The sequence below is a fragment of the Oryctolagus cuniculus genome, chromosome 2, assembly GCF_964237555.1.
Source record: "Oryctolagus cuniculus chromosome 2, mOryCun1.1, whole genome shotgun sequence".
NCBI lineage: Eukaryota > Metazoa > Chordata > Mammalia > Lagomorpha > Leporidae > Oryctolagus > Oryctolagus cuniculus.
Window position 1 is genome coordinate 132,405,526 of NC_091433.1, and position 20,614 is coordinate 132,426,139.

A 20,614-nucleotide genomic window follows, 5' to 3' on the forward strand; every position below is an offset into this window, starting at 1 on the left:
AAATATATACACATATATGTATGTGTGTAATATCATACAAATGGGACTCAAGTCATAACGCAAAATTCATTTTTTATTTCTTAATGCACAATAGCTTGAAGGTAATCCTATACAGTATTTTAGTGTACCTGCATTTTGACTGTGACCAGATACAGGTTAGGTGTAGCATATTCCCCTTCTGGCATTAGACTAATTTCCATTTTGGAACATTTCAGACTTTGGATTAGGGATGCTCAACCTGTACCTCTATATTCCAAGGATAGTAAAACAAACGTAAAACACAGGAAGTAATGTTGTCATTTATTTTGAACATAATCATTAAGTGGGGAAAGGAGAGTTGAATAAAAGAGAAGAAATAGGATTCCAGAGAAAAACATTCCAGTGTATTGTGGTTCTTCGTGAGTAAAGAAGGGTAGTGGGAATGCAGTCCACAATATATTCAAGTAGTTCATGAGTCTCATTTCATGGCCCACAAGGTCAAATGATATATATACAGATGGTTATATTACAAGCCTAATCTTAAACCTGCCAAGCAAATAAGGCCTATACTTCGGAGATTTGGTAAAAAGCCTGCAAATCCAAAATCACTTTAAAACTAATAAAGCATACACAAGTGAGTGGGTACAGTAGGTTACACAGAACACAGTGAAAGGGTATAAATGTGAAATATTTCCTGTCGACAGAAAATGTTTACAACAAAACAGAGGCATCAGAAGTCACAGGAGAGTTGGTGTGAAATCCAATACACATTTTATTCTTCCATCTTGAGTGCTTTTAACTATTCACTGATACTGATTGTTTTTTTGCAATCATATAGATAGATAGATAGAGCTGAATCCTACAACTGGTTCTCCAAGTGTGATTTGTAGAATTATAGCATCACCTGGGAACTTAAAAGAAATGCAAATTTTTGTAACCTAATGAATGAACAAGTTCTGGGGATGGGCCCAGCAATGTTTCAATAAGCCCTCCAGCTGTCTCTGATGCTTACTCAGAAAACAACTGGAGTCGAGTTGGCTTTCAGCCTCCGCATCATTTTACCAGTATCCTATAAGGTACAGTCCAGAGGAGCAAGCTCTAATAAGTTTTTCTTCCAATAAAATTAGCTTAATACTGCAGTTATGTGAATCTACCTAAAAAGCCTAGCATAGCAGGCTCAATAGTATTTTTCTTAGTAGAAAAGTATTCTTTTTAATACTATAGTTGCAATAATACTACCTAATATGCCTAATATATTGACCACCTGTTTTGGTTTTGAGACAGCAACATCAAACACCTTATTGGAACATTTAATCGGAGTAGGTTAATAGAATGCCAGTAACATTTTAAGTTGGTATTCTCATAAGTAAAAATATATCCCACTATAAGACAAGTCTACAAATGATAGAAATTATTTAATTAGTATTTACCATTACTGACAGTAGTTCCCCTCTATTTGTGGTTTTGTTCTCCAGTTACCTGCAGTTGACAGCATAAGAAGAGATTACATGGAAAAATCTGGAAATAAATCCTAAGTTTTAAATAACTTACATTATTCTTATTTGCTTATGTGTGTGCCTAAATTATAAATTAATTAATTATAATTAATAATCTTAATTATAATTAATTATAATTATCTTAGGTGTGTATATATAGAGAAAACTATATATACAATTTCTGTCCTCATTGGATAGAGGGGGACTATTGTATCATATACATAATACAGTATTAAATGCTCTACAAATTGTTCCCATTAAAACCACAAAAGCAAAAAATAGAAATGCTTCTTAATATATTTAAGAATAAAATTAGAAAAAAGCTGATCTTTTGACAAACCATGAGTTTAATCTCCACCTCTATCAAATAAATCTTGGCAGTTTTATCAGCATATTAATATTCACAACTGCAGTAAGGAAGAAAATTTTTATTAAGAACCATTGTTCTCTTACACTATTTTGTTAACATTGGTACTGCCACACCCTGATAAAGGACTTTTTAAAATAATAGTATGCATGAACTTGGTTGCAGTTATTTTTAGAACACACTAGCTTTTACTTGTTCTCTTCAGCCATTGGCTGTGAAAGTCCCTCATAATCTTTGTGCAGTATATGTAGAAGTGGTTCTCAAGTTTGCATATTAGAATCATTTGGGAAACTTGAAAGCCCTATCAGTGATTCCAATGGGCACCCAAGGTCAGGGCCACTGCCTTTAGATCTCAGCAACCAACTGCCCACCCTGAACACTCTAATTTATTTGGGGCATTTCAACTTTGACCATATCCTGCATCTGGCCAAGTCTGATGTTGTTCTGAATATCCTGCTCTAATGACAACTATTCTGTAGTTACCTAAATCGCCTCTGGATCGGTTCCTTACTATCAAGATTACTCCTACTGAAGGGAAGTCACTCCTTGTGAAATGAATCTGCTTTGATCATGGATTGAGTTTCTTAGGACTTATAAGGCACTAAAACCCCTTTTTAGACATTTAACCCCCACGTACTTTCTCTCAACTCCAGCTATGTTAGGAACATGAAAACACTCAGGGCCTATCCTCAATCCAGTAAATCAAAACCTGTGGTTGTGTCTATCAGTATTCTATGACATCTTAAGGTTACGTTACTGAGACTTCTGAATTTCAGCTCACAATCAAAAGACAGACAGCTTTCTGAAAGTCAGCTTTAGGCATGGGCACAAAAAATTACTACAAGCCAGGTTTAAGATGCCAGTTCTTAACAGTTTTAGCTGACTGAAGATCACATCCAACTGTGAAGCCCAATGAATGAGTCCCCAAGATGTCTTTAAGTTCTTCAAGTGCTCAGCTTAAAATACTCTTCATGGTTTTGATCAAAATCCAGGTCCCCACTCCCAGATGTGCTGAACCAGAATGCCTAGGGAGCTTGAGCGTCTGTGTGTTTAACAAATTACTGGTGATTCTTCCAAGCAGACAAATGTAGTAAATACTGCTAAGAGTGAAAGAAAAAAAAAATTGGGAGATGGCAGAAGTGCAATAATTTTATCTTCAAACTTAATTAAAACCTTCAATTTTCTCAGGAGTCACAGGGATTACTTTTGTTAATGGCAAAATATCTGATTCCACATCATCTCTGCTCAGACTGCTCGCTCTTGCCAGCGACAAGCACTGGGACTGGGAAGGAGAAAGTACTGCTTCATAGCTCTGTTTTCAGTTTCTCGTAGAGGCCATCCTGGTCGATCATGTCTGTGCGCCCATTCCAGCGGTGATAGGCGAGGAGGGCGGCGTTGTGGGCTGCAATGGCACTCATCTCCATGGCACTGGCTGCCCACTCGATGCCATTGAGGTAATAAAGTCTGTCATGGAGGATGATGGAGGGGCACTTCTCCGGGGGCTTGTACTGAGGACACGCAAGCCACGACTTCTTCACAGCATAATCATAGGACAAAAAGAGCTTTAAAATCTGTGCTTTAGTAAGAGTCTCTCGGGAAAAGATCTTCCAAACATGTGTCCCATCTGTTGATGGTTGAGGATCATCCTTGTTTCTTACAGAGGATGTAATCCCAACACTGTTAATGAATAAATCTAAATTATCCATGGTTAAAACTGTAGAAAGGCCAAACTTATCTTTGGCTCTAGAGCTAAAGAAAGTTGAATTCAATTCCCCTTTAACTAAAGTTGTCACTATCGGTTGATAGTATTGATGGAATTCTTCAATTGGAGGATCAAAGTTGAGAAAAGTTATATTGGCCATATTTCTATTCAGTGGAGTAGCGACCAAGATGATGTCATAGAAGTCGGAATGGGTTTCAGATCCAGTTTGGTAGACCACTTCATACATCTTTGTGGGATTTCCTACAGAGAAAAAGGAAGCATACATTTCTTTAGTGTTTCTATCTAATGTACTACATGTTATACTTTCTAAAAGTAATTCTATACCATCCTAATAGTTGCCAATTCTGAGGAATTAAAGGAGTTTTATCCCTTAAAAATAACTGTCTCATGCACTATTATGTATTGGGACCAATTCCCTATTCAGAATGTCAAGTACAAAATACGGAATTTTTACCTTTTTGCAAGATTTATTATGTATTTATTTGTTTATTTATTTGAAAGGCAGACGGACAGAGACAGGGAGACAGGGAAAGAAACCTTCCATCTACTGGTTCACTCTCCAAATGACCAAAACAGCTGAATTTGCCCAAGCCAAAGCCTGGAACAAGAATTACACTCTGGTCCCCCACATGACTGGTAAGGACCCAAGTACTTGGACCACCTTCTGCTGTCTTCCCAGGAGCACCTGCAGGAAGCTGGATAGGAAGAGAGCAGCCAGGACCTGATACAGCATCCATACAGGACGCCACTGTCACAGACGGTGCTTTAACTGACTGCCACACAACGGGCCCTACAAGTGGCCGTTTACCCCGCTGCACCACACCACTGGCCCCAATTCTTACTTTTAAGGACGAGATTATTTTTAAATCCAGAGTGTGATGCCAATGCACTTGAGCAAATTTAGAGTTATTTCTACATGGCACAGAATACGTAATTTATCTAGTTCCATCATCGTGGCACCGAGTGAGATACTGCAGAAAAGAAGCTTCTCTCCTGAGCAATCATTTTCTGAAGGGTTATTAAGAACAATAACATTCAGGCCGGCGCCGCGGCTCACTAGGCTAATCCTCCGCCTTGCGGCGCCGGCACACCGGGTTCTAGTCCCGGTCGGGGCACCGGATTCTGTCCCAGTTGCCCCTCTTCCAGGCCAGCTCTCTGATGTGGCCTGGGAAGGCAGTGGAGGATGGCCCAAGTGCTTGGGCCCTGCACCCCATGGGAGACCAGGAGAAGCACCTGGCTCCTGGCTTTGGATCAGCGCGGTGCACCAGCCACGGCAGCCATTGGAGGGTGAACCAACGGCAAAAAAGGAAGACCTTTCTCTCTGTCTCTCTTATCTCACTATCCACTCTCTCTGTCAAAAAAATAAATAAAAAAAAAAAATAACATTCAAACTCACCTGTCTGCTTTGTTCTTGTTTTCTCCTCTATGGACATTACTGAACCAGAAATAAGGTTGCTTTTGGAAGCCCGGAGGAGCCCTGAGCAAACGAGTTTGTTGCCTCCTTCTACTGCCCAAAGGCCAGAATCAGTACAAGCCATTGATACCGCCCCTGAAAGCAAGAAGAAACAAAAAACATTTTAATTCTCATTCTGTAAGAGCCCTTCCCAATTACGTTTGCTCCAAATGTCTCCAGACTTTGCCAAACAGCCCTTGAGAGCAAAATCTCCCCTGCTGAAAACCAGTAAACTAATGAGAGCTAAGGCCCCTTTGACTAACAAAGGTTCCAAGAAAGGTAGCCTTTCCAACCACGGCCTCAGGTCAGGAGCCATCATCACATCAGGCAAGCCCATCTGTGGACGAATGCTCATTAGCGTTTCAAGCCCTGGCTTACCCACAAAGGTGTTGATGTCCAAGTTTTGGCCGTAATTGGTCCTCATGACAGGAGCAACCAGCTCATGGAGAAACTTCTCAGAGAAGCCTGCTTTCTGCAAGGTTTCGAGAAGGGTTCGGTTAAGCGATCCAACGAAGTCATCCCCTCCTAAGGCATGCAGTAATTTTTCTACACTACTGAAGGCATAGTCATGAGATTGGTAGCGGTAGATCCTTTGGGATAGAAGAGAAATGGCCATTACACACCAAACGAGACAGGGCAAAGGGGAGATAGAAAGCGGGGAAATCATATCATAAGAATCAAACGGATGCCCGAGTTTCCTTCCAACGCCTTTCTGTTTGTCACGTGAGATGCAGCCCAGCCACCGCCTTCCCCAGCTCCTCCCGAAGCTGCTGGCCACCCCTGCCCTCCACCTCCTCTGGAAATCCAGGTCCACAGTACACACCACGCCCCTCCCGCACGCATGTGGCCTCTGGGAGCACCTTGCAGAAGCTGAGAGGTTTGGTTCTCATTCCTTCAGACCTTCCAGCAGCACCTAGGCGTGTCTAAAATTAAATTGTCTCTCTCCACCAGGCTTGACCTCAAGCAACCCCTAGCCTCACCAAAAATAACTGACTACCCCAGACGTCCTATGTGTCACCATTCCATTTCAAACTCACAGCTCCTTCTGCTTCTTCCCACTTGGTAGGAAGCTTTATCATTTTCCTAACACCTTTGTTTGTTAAAGAGTTATTTATTTATTTGAAAGAGTTACAAAGAGAGAGAAGGAGAGGCAGAGAGAGAGAGAGAGAGAGATACTGGACTTCTATCCGCTGGTTCACTCCCCAGATGGCCACAACAGCCAGAGCTGCGCTAATCTGAAGCCAGGAGCTAGGAGCTTCTTCTGGGTCTTCTCACTCAGGTGCAGAGGCCCAAGGACTCGGGCCATCTTCTACTGCTTTCCCAGGCCATAGCAGAGAGCTGGATCGGAAGTGGAGCAGTCGGGATTCAAACCAGCACCCATACGGGATGCCAGCACTGCAGGTGGCTGCTTTACGCCACAGCACTGGCCCCAAACACCTCTCTCTTTACTCCATTCTTACTTCCCTGATCTTCAGTCACAAGTTATACTCAAACTATAAAATAAATACCTGCTTCTAGTTTCTTTCCCTTAAAATGCTTTTGACCCTCTCCAAAATCTTAAAATACTTCTTTTATCTTGACATTCATTTATTCAAAAAGTCTTGCTTATGGATGCTTACTCAACCAAGTCCAAGGGGCCGGTGCTTGGGGCACAGAGGGTTAAACCACCGCTTGCAACTCCAGCATCCCAGCATCCCACATGGGAGCACCAGTGAGTCCCAGCTGTTTGCTTCCTGCTAATGCACCTGGGAAAGCAGCAGCAGATGACACACATACCTGGACCCCTGCCACCCAGGTGAGAGACCAGGATGGAGTTCCAGACTCCTGGTTCAGCCTGACCCAGGTCTGGCCATTGCAGCCATCTGGGGAGTGAACCAGTGGATGGAAGATCTCTCTGTCTCTCCCTCTCGTCCTGTAACTCTGCCTTTCAAATAAATAAATAAATAGTTTAAAAATAAAAAAAAATTAAGTCCAGATCATTTAGCTTGACATAAGGAAAGAAAAAAAAAAGTACATCATAGTTTTTAAAGCAAAACTCATCAAGTCTAACTACTTTGTTCTAATTGCAAATAAAGAAACTCAATAAAAAAGTCCTAATGTAAAGGTCACACAGCAGGTGCCCCCTCTGCCTTCAATCTCCCCCAACACATACATATACACCCCCCACACACACACACACGTGCTCATGCTCGTAACCCTCTACTTGAGACAAGCACTCGTGGTAGTGGGTTAAGCTGTCACTTGGGACATTAGCATCCCATGTTAAAACGCCTCTGACTCACTGGTCTCTAAACACGCTCTGCATATTGTCTCCTCCCACTGCACAAACTCTCCACTCCAATCGGAACACCCTTCCCCTTCCCAACCCCAGAACATCTACACTTCCCTCGAGGACCTGAGTCCCATCTCCTCTGCCAAGTCTTGCCTAATAAGACTTCTCATCCACAGTGATGTCTCCATCTTAAAGGTCCCATAAAAAATTAGCATCAACGCCACCCACTTAGCACTTAGATACTACTTTATATTATTTATTTTTAGGAAAGTATCACTTGACATTTCTTGGCCCCTTATGGATTTCAAAGAACATTCACATAAAGCAGTGCATACAGGGGCCAGCACTGCGGTGCAGCAGGTTAAAGCCCCAGGCACTGCCATCCCATATGGGTGTTGATTCAAGTCCTGGCTGCTCCACTTCCGATCCAGCTCCCTGCTAATGTGCCTGGGAAAGCAGCAGAGGATGGCCTGAGTCCTTGAGCCCCTGTACCCACATGGGAGACCTGGAAGAAGCTCCTGGCTCCTGGCTTCAGCCTGGCCCAGCTCTAGTCACTGCAGTCATTTGGGGAGTGAACCAGCAGATGGAAGACCTCTCTCGCTAGCTCTCTGTAATTCTGGCTTTCAAATAAATAAAATAAATATTTTTTTTTAAAAAATCATTGCATGCAGTAAATCCAATACATGAATTTTGAGGTTACAAGTAGTACAATGACAAACAACACATGGTTCCTTTCAGAGCTAGGCCCAGGTACTAAGGCATAGGCACAGCCAGACAGGTGAAACAAAGGGAAGACCTAAGTGCCAAAGAACATTTCTCATCATCGACCACGAGAGCAAGAAACTTTTAGATCAGGTTTCTTCTTTCAAAATAAATTGCAATGCTTAGGAAACAAGATATTATAATCACTCAGCCTTACCTGCTAAGAGTGTAGTGTACAAAATGTTGATTAAATTTTATGGGAAAAATTCATTAGACATCAGTGCCAAAATTGACAAATTAAAACAACACCTTCCAATCATATCATATGGGTTTTAGAAAAAACAGGATGGGACCACTGAGTTATTTAGAAAAATAATAGATTAGCTATCTCATAAAATGAAGTGTGGGAATCATGTTGTGGGGTGGCAGAGTTAGCTGCCACTTGTAACGCTGGCATCCCCACATCAGAGTCCCAGTTGATGTCTTGGGTGCTTCACTTCCTGTCCAGCTTCCTGCTAAGATTCCTGCAAAGGGAGCAGAAAATGGCCCAAGTGCTTAGGCCCCTGCACCCTTGTGGGAGAGCAGAATGGACTCCCTCATCCTGGCTTTGGCCTGGCCCACATCTGGTTGTTGTGGCCATTTGGGGAGTGAACCAGTGGATGGAAGATATCTCTCTCTCTCTCTCCTTCTGTTACTCTATCAAATAAATCTTGAAAGAAAGAGGAGTGAAGTTGGCTAAGGGTCAACATGACAATATAACAACCAATTAAATAACTTATCAATGATACTATTAATAAAAGTATTCCCCACTCCCCCTGCCTGAGCTGCAACCCCACTCAAGCCAGCCTTCCAAGCAAGGGTGAGATGAGATCACATAGATATTATAAATATTGAGCATTATAACTGTTCCACAATATAGTGCATTAAAATAAGTATTACAGGGTAGGCCTCGTGGTGCAGTGGGCTAACCAGCATCCCATGTTGAAATGCCTGGTTCAAGCCCCGCTTCTGATTCAGCTTTCTGCTAATGCACCTGGGAGGCAGCACAGGATGGCCCAAGCACTTGGGTTCCTGCCAACCAATGGGAGACCAAGATGGAGTCCCTGGCTCCTGGTTTCAGCCTGGCCCAGTCCTGGCTGTTGCAAAGACCTGGGAAGTGAACCAGCAGATGGAAATATCTCTGTCTATCCCTCTCTGTCACCTACCTCTCAAATAAATAAAAAGGGGACAGTACCATGGCACAGCAGATAGAGCATTCCATATCTGAGTGCCAGTTCAAGTCCTAGCTGCTCCATTTCCTATCCAGTTTCATGCTAATGTGCCTGAGACAGCAGCGGAAATGGCCGAAGTACTTGGTCCCCGGCCACCTAGGTGGGAAACAGGAGTTCCAGGCTCTTGGCTTCACTCTGGCCCAGCCTTGGCTGTTATGGCCACTTGGACAGTAAACCAGTAGATGGAAAATATTTCTCTCTCTCTCTCATTTGCTCTCTGTCACTCTGCCTTTCAAATAAATAAGTAACTTTTTTTAATTACTAAAAACTATATATTATAACTAGTAGCTTCTGCTACAGTGTAATTACTTATAGTCTTTTTTCTTTTCCAACAAAATTGGTATAACACTTCTTATTTATTCAATTATTCAGCCAGCAAATATTATGGAGTAACTTTGACCCAGGCACTGTTCTAGGTGCTAAACAGAACACAACAGAGGAAAAACTATCCCTGCTCTCATGCAGCGTGTGTTCTAGAAGAGGAAGCAGGCTGTAAAAATTAAATAAATACAGGCAAATTACAGAACAGGCAAGAGGATGCTAATACAGTCAGCGCTGCATAACAACACTCCAATCAGGGATGGACCTCATACACAACAGGGAGGACCCAGGTCCCACGTGATACTGTAGCCATCCTGGTTTGTGCAAATACACTCCATGAGCGAGCGCCACAGGAAGATGGCGCTGAACGCGGGCGACATGCAAGATGGGCAGCTTTCCGACTCAGACTCCCACATGATGGCTGCGCCCAGTGACAGACCGCTGCCAGTGCCAGTTACAGGAACCAAAGAAAGGTCTGGTAGCCCGAGTAGTGAGGATAATTCGAAACAAAGACAATTGAACTGCTGATGGAAACTGCTGAAGTTGAACAAAATGGTGGCCTTTTTATAGTGAATGGGAGTCGAAGACCGACACCAGATGGAGTTTTTCTGAAAAATACTCCGAGTATAAGGGAGGCGCAAATTAAGGCCATTTTCTACACTGAAAATCAAAAAGAAAATGAAAATTAAAAAGCTGCTAGGAAAAGAAGAACAGATACTGGGGAAGAGGATGAAACAGGCCATCAAAAGTCTAAATTTGCAAGAGGAAGATGATATATCGCGAGAAACTTTTGCAAGTGACACAAATGAGGCACTGGCCTCCACTGACAAGTCCCAGGAGGGACACAGAGAAGCCAGGCTGGAAGCAGAGGAAGCCACTGAGGTTGATCACTCTCACGACTTGGACATCTTTTAAGCACATTTTGGGATTAAGCCTTTCTAAAGTATCACTGTAATAACTTCTACAGAGATTGCTTTGTTGTACTTTGCACTGATTAACATGCGAAGAGAGAACTGTTTCTTGTTTTAAATAAAAAATAAATGTGTGGAGACAAAAGCGATTGACAGAAACATTTAAAAATGGCTCATGCCTGACAAAACTTTAAAGTATATAGTGCAAGATCTAATCTCTCAGTCTGTCGCGTGTGCTAACTACTATGATTGATAATCGGTCGGGGCGAGGTCATTATAACATGCCATTCAAATGTTTGTTTTCTTTTTCTGATTTATCTTTCTGGTGAATTATGCTTTGATTTTAACACATTCCATTAAAAAATGTAGATGGGATACACACATTGGTAAACTGTTCCTAATGCATTCAAAAAAAAATTTTTATGTATTCTAAGAACTCTTAGGCAGTTTGAAGAATAGAAACTAACAATAGGTTTAAACTGATGGTTCCTCTCACATATTCCTTTATCCAGAAGTAAATAAATGTCAGAAACTTTTCAAAGAAGCACTGGCTCTTAGCTTTGTTTTTGACTTCTTACTAATTACCAATGTGATTCATACTTGTGTGTTACGATGGATATTTTATAATTTCCCACTGGTGGCCTGCCTAAGTCTTAGCATGTGTTCAGGAACATAGGAATTTAAAATGTCATGTCTGCATGAAGCTTCAAATTTTTAATTTTATTTTAAAAAAAGACAGTGAAGATAGTTTACAAGAGGTAGCTAGTTTATAAAGTATCCCAAACAAAAATGTGTATAATATATTTAGCAAAAATGTATATAATTCAGAAGTTATAGACTGTTCTTTATAGAGCATGTACTTGAAGTCTTTCAGTAGTTCCTGAAAATTTGGTCATAGAAGTTGAATGTAAGGGAAATATGCTTATTGGTTGCTTTTTATTTATACAGAATGGAAAAATAAAATGGGTTTTTGACAGTCAAAATATAAATATATATACTCCATGAAATATCTATTTCACTCTAGTGAAATCCCCTGGACACCTCTTTCAGGATATATCCTGTCCTTAAGTAATACATGACTGTAATAATAATTAAGAAAAATAAATGAGAAATGAAAACTGGCAATGCATGGGGTTGGCAAGTCTGCAATTCTCAATAAGTTTGTCCAAAAAAAATAAGTGGAGTGGTCAGAGAAACCCTTACTAAGGTGACATCAGAGCACAGACCTGACACAGGTACGACAGAAAAAACTCCAAGACTGTCTAGCAAGAGCCCTAGATCAAGTACAACTTTCTAAGTTCAACAGGATGAAGGCATTCCCAGATAAACAGCAGCAGAGAATTACACACAAGCACACCTGCCCTACAAGAAACAATAAGAGTAATCCTGCAGCTGAGACAGAACATTAGACAGAAACCCAAATCCACCTGAAATAATAAATCGCACCAATGGAAGTAACTACATGGATTAAATGACAGTAAACAGCGCCTTTTTTTAAGATTTATTTATTTATTTAATTTGAAAGTCAGAGTCAGAGAGGGAGAGGCAGAAGCAGAGAGAAAGAGAAAGAGAGAGAGAGGTCTTCCATCCACTGGTTCACCCCTCAAATGGCCATAACAGCCACAGCTGAGCCAGGCTGAAGCCAGGAGCCAGGAGCTTCTTTCAGGTCTCCCATATGGGTTCAGGGCCCAAGCAAATTGGGCCATCTTCCGCTGCTTTCCCAGACCATAGCAGAGAGCTGGGTCAGAAGTGGCAGCTTTACCCACTATGCCATAGCACCAATCCCTAAAAGGCCCCTATATTTGTCTGTAGTTCTTTTCTTCTCCTATCTCATTTAAAAAAACAAGTACACAAAGCAATACCTCTAAAACTGTGGTAATAGGCTTAAAATGCATACAGATGTGATTTGTATGACAGTAGCAAAAGGAAAGGGGAAACAAAAATACATTGACACCAGTGGGTATGAACTTAAAAATTAGGATTGTGTACTTTTTTTTTTTTTTAAGATTTATTTTATTTATTTGAAAGAGTTACAGAGAGAGGTAGCGACAGAGAGAAAGAGATCTTCCATCCGCTGATTCACTCCCCAAGTGGCTGCTACGGCCAGAGCTGAGCTGATCCGAAGCCAGGAGCCAGGAGCTTCTTCCGGGTCCCCTACATGTGTGCAGGGCCCCAAAGACTTGGGCCATCCTCGCTGCTTTCCCAGGTGTATTATCAGGGAGCTGAATCGGAAGTGGAGCAGCCAGGACTTGAACCGGTGCTCATATGGGATGCCGGCACTTCAGGCCAGGGCTTTAACCTACTAAGCCACAGCGCCAGTCCCATCTGTACTGTTAACAATTAATATTTAAAGATGTTTCAAGATGTTCAGTGTAATAAAATAACTCAAAAATATGCAGTAAATGAGAATTAAAATTAAACCCTAGAAAAGGCACTATACATTAACGATTAATAATATAAAATGGAAATTAAGAAAATCTCATTTCCAACAGCATCAAAAAGAATAAAATACTAAGGAATAAACTTAATTAACTTGGTGAAGGACTTGTACACTGAAAACTACAAGATATTGCTAAAGGAAATTAAATAAGACACAAAAAAATCAAAACACATTCCATGTCTCTGGATTGACTGGAAAATTTAATATTATCAAAAAGTTCATGCTACCCAAAGCAATCTACAGATTCAAAACAATCTCTGTCAAAATCTTACTGGCATTCTTTTGTAGTAAGAGAAAAATCTTTAAACTCATGAAATCTCAAAAGATCCCAAGTAGTCACAAAACTTGAAAAAGAAAAGCAAAGCTAGAGGCCTCATACTTTTAGCTTCAAAACATATTACAAAGCTACAGTAGTCAAACAGCAGGATAGTACTAGCATAAACACAGGCATATGGAACAAAGGACATTTGAACCCCAAGGCTATAAGTTAATGATACTCAGAGAGTGGAAACTTCATCTAAATGTGCTGTGTAAGAGGTGGCTCTCATGGGAGACCCTCAGATCATCGGCGTTGCCTAGGGAATATGCAGTTCTTGAAAGAGAGGTGGTTGGTTACAAAGCCCTGAGCTGGACCCAGCCTCTCTCCAGCCTGGCTCACCACGTGATCCTTCCTCTGCACACAATGCACTGCTGCCATCATGGCCTGCATCAGAGGTCAAACCAAGGGGCTGTCTGATGTTGGACTTCAGCTAAACTTTCTCTCTCTCTCTTTTTTCTTTTTTTTTTTTTTCCTGCCAGGCAGAGTTAGACAGTGAGAGAGAGAAAGGTCTTCCTTTGCCATTGGTTCACCCTCCAATGGCCGCCGTGGCTGGCACACTGCACCAATCTGAAGTCAGGAGTCAGGTGCTTCCTCCTAGTTTCCCACGTGGGTGCAGGGCCCAAGCACTTGGGCCATCCTCCACTGCCTTCCCGGGCCACAGCAGAGAGCTGGACTGGAAGAGGAGCAACCGGGACAGAATCCGGCGCCCCGACCGGAACTAGAACCCAGGGTGCCGGCACCGCAGGCGGAGGGTTAGCCAAGTGAGCCGCAGCGCCGGCCTAAACCTTTTCTGTTTACCATGTCCATTGCCTCAGCTATTTCACTGTGGTAACAAAAGGCTGTGATATAATGACACTTGCTTCTACCCTGCAAAGACCGTTGTAGCACAAAGGTGAAGGGCAATAACCTAGGAGGCGGATTTACCTTCCCACCGCTGTTGTAACCAGTGACCACAAACTTAACTTATCTGATGTTTCTGTGGGATCAAGGTCCAAAGTCAAGTTCACTGGACTAAAATCCAGGTGCCTGCAGGGCTGGTTCCTTCCAGAAACTCTGAGGGAAGAATTTGCTTTCTGGCCCCTTACAGCTGCTTCAGGCCTCCTGCATCGCTCAGCTCCTACAGTCACATCCCTTCCTAGCATGACTCTCACCTCCTGCTCCCATCAGTACACCTCCCACTCGCCCTGATCCTCCTGCCTTCCTCTTACAAGGAACCGTCTGGTTTCACTGGGCCTACCTCCTTAAGCAGAAATAGTCTCCCCATCTCAAGATCTTAGCCAAGCCCACTGGCAAAATCCCTTTCCCATGGAAAGCAGCACATTCCCAGGCTCCGGGGATCAGGATGTGGACGGCTGGGGCAAGTGGGGCAGGAGCAGCACTGTTCAGTCCATCCCAGAAGACAACTACACCAACAGCCAGACAAAGGGAATAGCAGCTTGGGCCACACAGGCAGCAGTGGTAATGGTGAGAAGGGGTGAAATTCTCGACATATTTTAAAGCCATATAGGGTTCAAGCAGACGGGATTTGTTAAATAAAAGAATAAAACCAGTGCTTTTAGCTAGAAGGAAGCCTTTCACTGTGAATCTTACCTGTTGGGACTGGCACTGTAGCACAGCAAGTAAAGCCACTGCCTGTGGCACCAGCATCCCATACGGTACTGGTTCGAGTCCCAGCTGCTCTGCTTCCTATCCAGCTCCCTGCTAATGTCCCTGGGAAAGCAGTGGAAGATGGCTCAAGTGCTTGGGACCCTGTCACCTATGCAGGAGACACGGATGAAGCTCTCAGCTCCTGGCTTCAGACCTGCCCAGCTCCAGTCATTGAGGCCATTTGGGGAATGAACCAGTGGATGGACGATATCTCTCTCTCTCTCCCCCCCTCACTCTCTCTGTAAATCTGCCTCAAATAAATTAATCTTTAAAAAAAAAAAAAAAAAAAAAAAAGGATGACGCCCAACCAGAAGAACTGCAGAAATCAATGCTTACAACTGGAAACTGGGGCCGGCGCTGTGGCACAGCAAGTTAAAGCCCTGGCCTGAAGCGCCAGCATCCCACATGGGCACCAGTTCTAGTCCTGGCTGCTCTTCTTCTGATCCAGCTCTCTGCTGTGGCCTGGGAAAGCAGTAGAAGATGGCCCAAGTGCTTGGGCCCCTGCACCCACGTGGGAGACCCGGAAGAAGCTCCTGGCTCCTGGCTTCGAAACGGCTCAGTTCGGCCATTGTGACCATCTGGGGAGCGAACCAGTGGAAAGAAGACTCTCTATCTCTATCTCTCTCTGTAACTCTTTCAAATAAATAAAATAAATATTTTTTTTAAAAAAAGGAAAGAACTGGAAATTAATCTGGCAAGCGTGGATGTCGGGGGCTGCAGAATTTCCACCCAAGAACCTCCGGCAGCAGAGAAGAGTGAATGCCTGCCCCGGGAGTTGCCTATCACAGGCCTGAATGCTCTCTGAATGTGTGGCTTACCACTATCATGTGTGCCTCCACTCACGCTGTGCACACTCTGCCTCCCCAAGGCTGGCCAAGTCCTTCACAGGTTTCCACAGAAGCTCATGCACACCACTTTCAAGGAACTGACTGGCTCTGTCTCGTAAACCCTTACACCCAAAGAGAAGACAACCTTTCATCAAAACCTTTGGGTTTCTACACCATTCAAAAAAAGAAAAACTCATGAATATCTTCCAATGGTATATTTTAATTCAGTGGCTATTAACAATGGCTGCAAGCAAAAATCCATTTGACAGGCCTTTCAAAATACCAACGCCCAGACCTCTACCCCAGAATAATTAACTCAAAATCTCTAGGGATGGGGCTCATCATTCATATTTTTTTTTAAAAGATCCCCATGTGATTCTAATGTGTAGCCAGGGTTATAAAACCACTACTATTTAACTGAAATGCAGAGGAATTAGCTGTTCCAGATTCCTCTTTGGCTTCCAAACCTGGTTTTTGTGATGTTCCAGAATGAACTCCAACATGGGCTGATATTAAAGACATCTGACCAGCAGTACAGCAGGAAATCAGAAAGCAGACTCCCTGCTGGGGCAGGCACAGGACAGACCTCTTGAGTTGGGTGCTCAGGACAGCGGCCACAGCTCAGTCTGGCAGTGCCTTCACTGCTCTGAACAACTGCTGCCGGCGGGCTGAACACCCACCCCACCCACCTCCTCTCCAACGATCTCACAGTATGACCACATTACAAGATTGACATTACCTTGATGTGTTTAAAGAAACAGGAACTTAGGATGCAACATTAGCAACAGAAAGGTCAGTGCTGTAGAATAAAAGTATTAAAGATGGAAAGGCAACGATTCCATAACATTTGGGAAAGTTTCTAAAATCAAAAATGGTATAGTCTGTGTAGCCACTCATACTGTGTCTTTTCCACAGTTCTGTAATAACCTGAGCTCTCTTCAAAAGTAATTTCTTCACTTCTCAAAGGGCTCTGACTTGTAAGAGTTACTCTACAAGCCACAGGAAAGAAAAATGATGCACACACGCAGGGCTGCACCCACTGCCATCTGAACTTGATCTGCCTGCTGAGCACGTGGCAACAGACGACCTCCCTTCTTGAAAAGTGACAAGCTGGGGGCAGACGGTCAGTGCAATGTACCTGCAACCCCTACTGGAATTAGTTTCTTTTTTGTTGTTGTTTAATCAACTAATTAATTAATTAATTTGAAAGGCAGAGTTACAGAGAGGCACAGGCAGAGAGAGAGGGGTCTTGCATCCAATGGTTCACTCCCCAGATGGCCACAATGGCCGGAGCTGGGCCAATCCAAAGCCAGGCGGCAGGAGTTTCTTCTGAAACTCCCACATGGGTGCAGGGGCCCAAGGACTTGGGCCATCTTCCACTGCTTTCCCAGGCTATAGCAGAGAGCTGGATCAGAAGTGAAGCAGGCAGGACACAAACTGGAGCCCATATGGGATGCCTGCACTGCAGGTGGCAGCTTTACCCGCTACCCCACGGCACCAGCCCCTGGAATTAGTTTCAAGCTCCTGGCTTCTTTCCTGGCCCAGCCCAGGCTATTGCCAGCATCTGGGGAGTAAATCTGCAAATGGAAGATCTCAGTCTGTCTCTGTCCCTCTCCCTCTCCTTCTCCCTCTCCCTCAATAGTTCTGTCTTTTAGATAAATAAAAACAAAAATTTCAAAAAAAAACAAACAAAAAATCTCTGGATACCTCCATCTTCCACTGCTGTATAAAGAAACTGGTAACAAGACCTACCTGAGAAATTGTCCTGAGTATTCAGTGACTTAGGATCTGTAGAGCATCTGGCCACACTAAAGAAGCATTTGCAAAATAGATTTCAGAAACAAAAATAAACTGTCCTTTCAACTTCCAAGTAGATAAATGGTCTGTGTATTTTCCATAAAACATGTGCCTAACCATCTCACGGACAGGGCTGCAATTAGGCAGAGCACCGTTCCAAGAAACCAAAATTTCTGAAGCGCATCCAGCCAACAGGTCTTAAGTTAAACGGACAGGGGAACATTACCTCATGAACTTGTCCAGTAAGTCTTCCACCCACATGTGCATTCGGAGGGACTGAAATCCATAGCGCCAAATGAGTTTAATCATGTTAATAATAAACCAGCTGCTCTCCTCAAAAACCAGAGCCTCTCCATCGTACACTCCCACCAGGCCACTAGACACCTGGACAGTAGAGAGACCTGTAACACAGAAGGGGCGGCCACGTCAGGAGTTTCTGTGCCGATGCAGTGAAAGAAGGAATCCGAAGCTCCCGGGGACACCCTGAAAGGAGTGGACTTGGGGTTTCCCCAGTGGTCAGGAGTGCTGTCTTTCAAACAGTGAGACACACCGGACACCCGCCACACTGTCCAAAAGCAGCTTGTCTCCAAGATGGGTCAGATGATCATGCAGCTATACCAAAATCAGACTAGCTATTGTTAACAATGTCCAAAAAGATTTAAAAGTCACAGGAAGAAGCCAGAGGACCAATGGCATTCAGTCAAAACATAAAAATGTCCATGAATCTTGCTGCCATGAGTTGCTCCTGGTTATGAAAGACACGGAAACACACGAAGCATCACCAAGGATCTAAGACGCTACTGGCCACTTTGGGGTGGGGTTAGGGGGCAGTTAGCATTGTGGTGCACCAGATTACACTGGCAACAGCATCCCATATCAGAGAGCCAGACGGAGTCCTGGCTGCTCCAACTCCAGTCCAGCTCCCTGCTAATGCGCCTGGGCAAGCAGCAGAAGATGGCCCAATTCCTTGGGCCCCTGCCAACACGTGGGAGACATGGATGGAGTTCGGGCTCCTGCTTCAGCCTGACCCAGCCCCAGCTGTTGTAGCCATTTGGAGAGGAAGCAGCAGACGGAAAAATCCTTTTCTCTGTCTCTCCTTCTCTCTCTGTCACTCTGCCTTTCAAATAAATAAATCTTTAAAAATAAGCAGGAGCTGCTGCCGGGAAAAGAGGCAGAGGCTGGAAGCTGGCTGTGCCTACTGGCTGTTTCAGGTAACTGGGAAGAGGCCAGAATGACACAATGTCCCCTGAGGAGAGGACCTGCAGAAGCCTGCCAAGACTTCCTCCAGGACCTGCCCGGCCGCTGGGCTGGCAGTACAGCAGGCAGGTGTCCATGTCTGCACCCACAACTGGGACGCCAGCTCCAGGGGTTGTGATCATTTGGGGAGTGAATCAGCAGTTCTCTCTCTCTCTCTCTGTGTAACTCTGCCTTTCAAGTAAATCAATAAATCTTTAAAAAAAAAAAAAAAAAAAGACTTGACAAACAGCAGCCATCCCCACCCCCGTCTCATGGCTGTAATTCCAGATAACTGAAGATACAGATAACCAGTGTTCCATTACAGGAAAGCCACTAGTAACGGCTGCTCTCAGCAAAGTGCAGCCAACAGTTTCACCAACTTCTCTGTGCACGTTTCATTTCCAAGGCAGTGAAGTTCCAGTGCTGCACGGGTTCAAACCATGGTCACCCAAAAATCCGCTTCGCTCTGAGACCAAAATCACTCACCCAGGTCTTTGACGAAACGCTTCATGTGTAGATTTAAAGGATGGATGACAGAACCCCCCGCCTCGTATTCTTGGTCCTGCACATTCAGGGTGGCCAGACGGCCCCCCACCTCTCCTCTCTCGAACACGTCAATCTTCACATCTTTCCCAAATTTCTGCCGCAGGTAATAGGCTGCTGAAGTGCCACCGATTCCTCCTCCGATGATGGCTGTGAGGGGGAACAAAAAGGAACAGCGGTCTTCTCCCACCTGCTGTGTGTTTGCTTTAGCGTGGTTTTCAAAAGGTTACACAGGTTACCTGAAACTATCACCTAAAATAATTTAGGGAAGGGGGAGAAGAAACTCTGTGCCCAGACGAAAGCTGAGAAGCTGAACACAGACTGGTTTACAAACTAACGTTAATTTGATTTTGTAGATTTTTTTTTTCCTCCGGGCCGGATGCCCAGATTCTCATAGGTCTTTGTGGAGGCACCGATTGGCCTGCGCACCTTTCTTAGTGCCCAATATATGGGAAGAGTAGTGTTGGGCCTTTACAACACACACCTTCCATAAAGGGACCGCCATTTTTACTTAGCTTTGTTCTCTCTCGCTGGAGAGTCAATGGAGAGAGGGTAATGATCCCGAAGAACACAGCTTTAAATGGGAGAGGGAGAGGGACCGAGGAGTAAAAAAACCAAGGCGACCGAACCTAGAGGAAAAACAGATTCCTTTGGCAGCTGCAGTCCTAGGCAGAGAAACTGCAAGCAGGGGCCCCTGCTAGCGGGCAGACCTCAGCAAAGTGGGGATGGGGGAAGGGGAGGGGGTTGCAGCCTCAACAGGGAAGCGGACAGGGCCAGCTGTGTGGACGCTCCCCGCGCTGTGCCTGCGCACGCCTGAGATGTGCGTCCACGGCTGGACCCTCCAGGATCAGCCAGAACACTGGCCACCCAAAAGCGCAGGAAAGGAGAGCGCTGAGGGGTTTTCGCCTCTCCGGAGCCCCAGGGTCTGAGACGGGAGGCTTCGGGGACGCTCGGCGCCTGTCCATGCCTCATGTCAGCGGCTCCTTGCGCCCCAGGAGGGAATGCTCCCGTCAGCAGGGAGGCCGAAAGCCGCTGCGTGAGCTGCAGGAGCGCGAGCTGCGCGCCAACCCGGCCCACTCGGCCCGTCCTGAGTCGCGCCGCGGGGCCTGGGCACACTACGCGCCGGCCACCCGGCACGGGAGCGCTCCAACGCTCCTCCCGCCCACCTACCGATCTTATCCGGTGGGGCCCGCAGTTCGGCGTTCCCAGGGCACCCCCAGCTGCACAGCAGCAGCCACAACCCCAACAACGACGGGAACCGCTCCCCGGCGACGCGCCCCATGGCCTCCGAGAGCACCGCACTCAGCCGC

General features: G+C 44.6%; 1 protein-coding gene across 1 annotated transcript; it reads right to left on the reverse strand.

The window, feature by feature from the left end:
- Window positions 1-55: 55 nt before the first annotated feature.
- PCYOX1 (prenylcysteine oxidase 1) lies at window positions 56-20,610 on the reverse strand. Its single transcript, XM_002709813.5, has 6 exons — window positions 20,475-20,610; window positions 19,248-19,454; window positions 17,752-17,926; window positions 5,397-5,608; window positions 4,962-5,114; window positions 56-3,805 (listed from the first exon to the last, which is right to left on the reverse strand). The coding sequence occupies exons 1-6, from the start codon at window positions 20,584-20,586 to the stop codon at window positions 3,147-3,149; spliced, it is 1,518 nt and encodes a 505-aa protein (XP_002709859.1). The 5' UTR covers window positions 20,587-20,610; the 3' UTR covers window positions 56-3,146.
- Window positions 20,611-20,614: the final 4 nt, after the last annotated feature.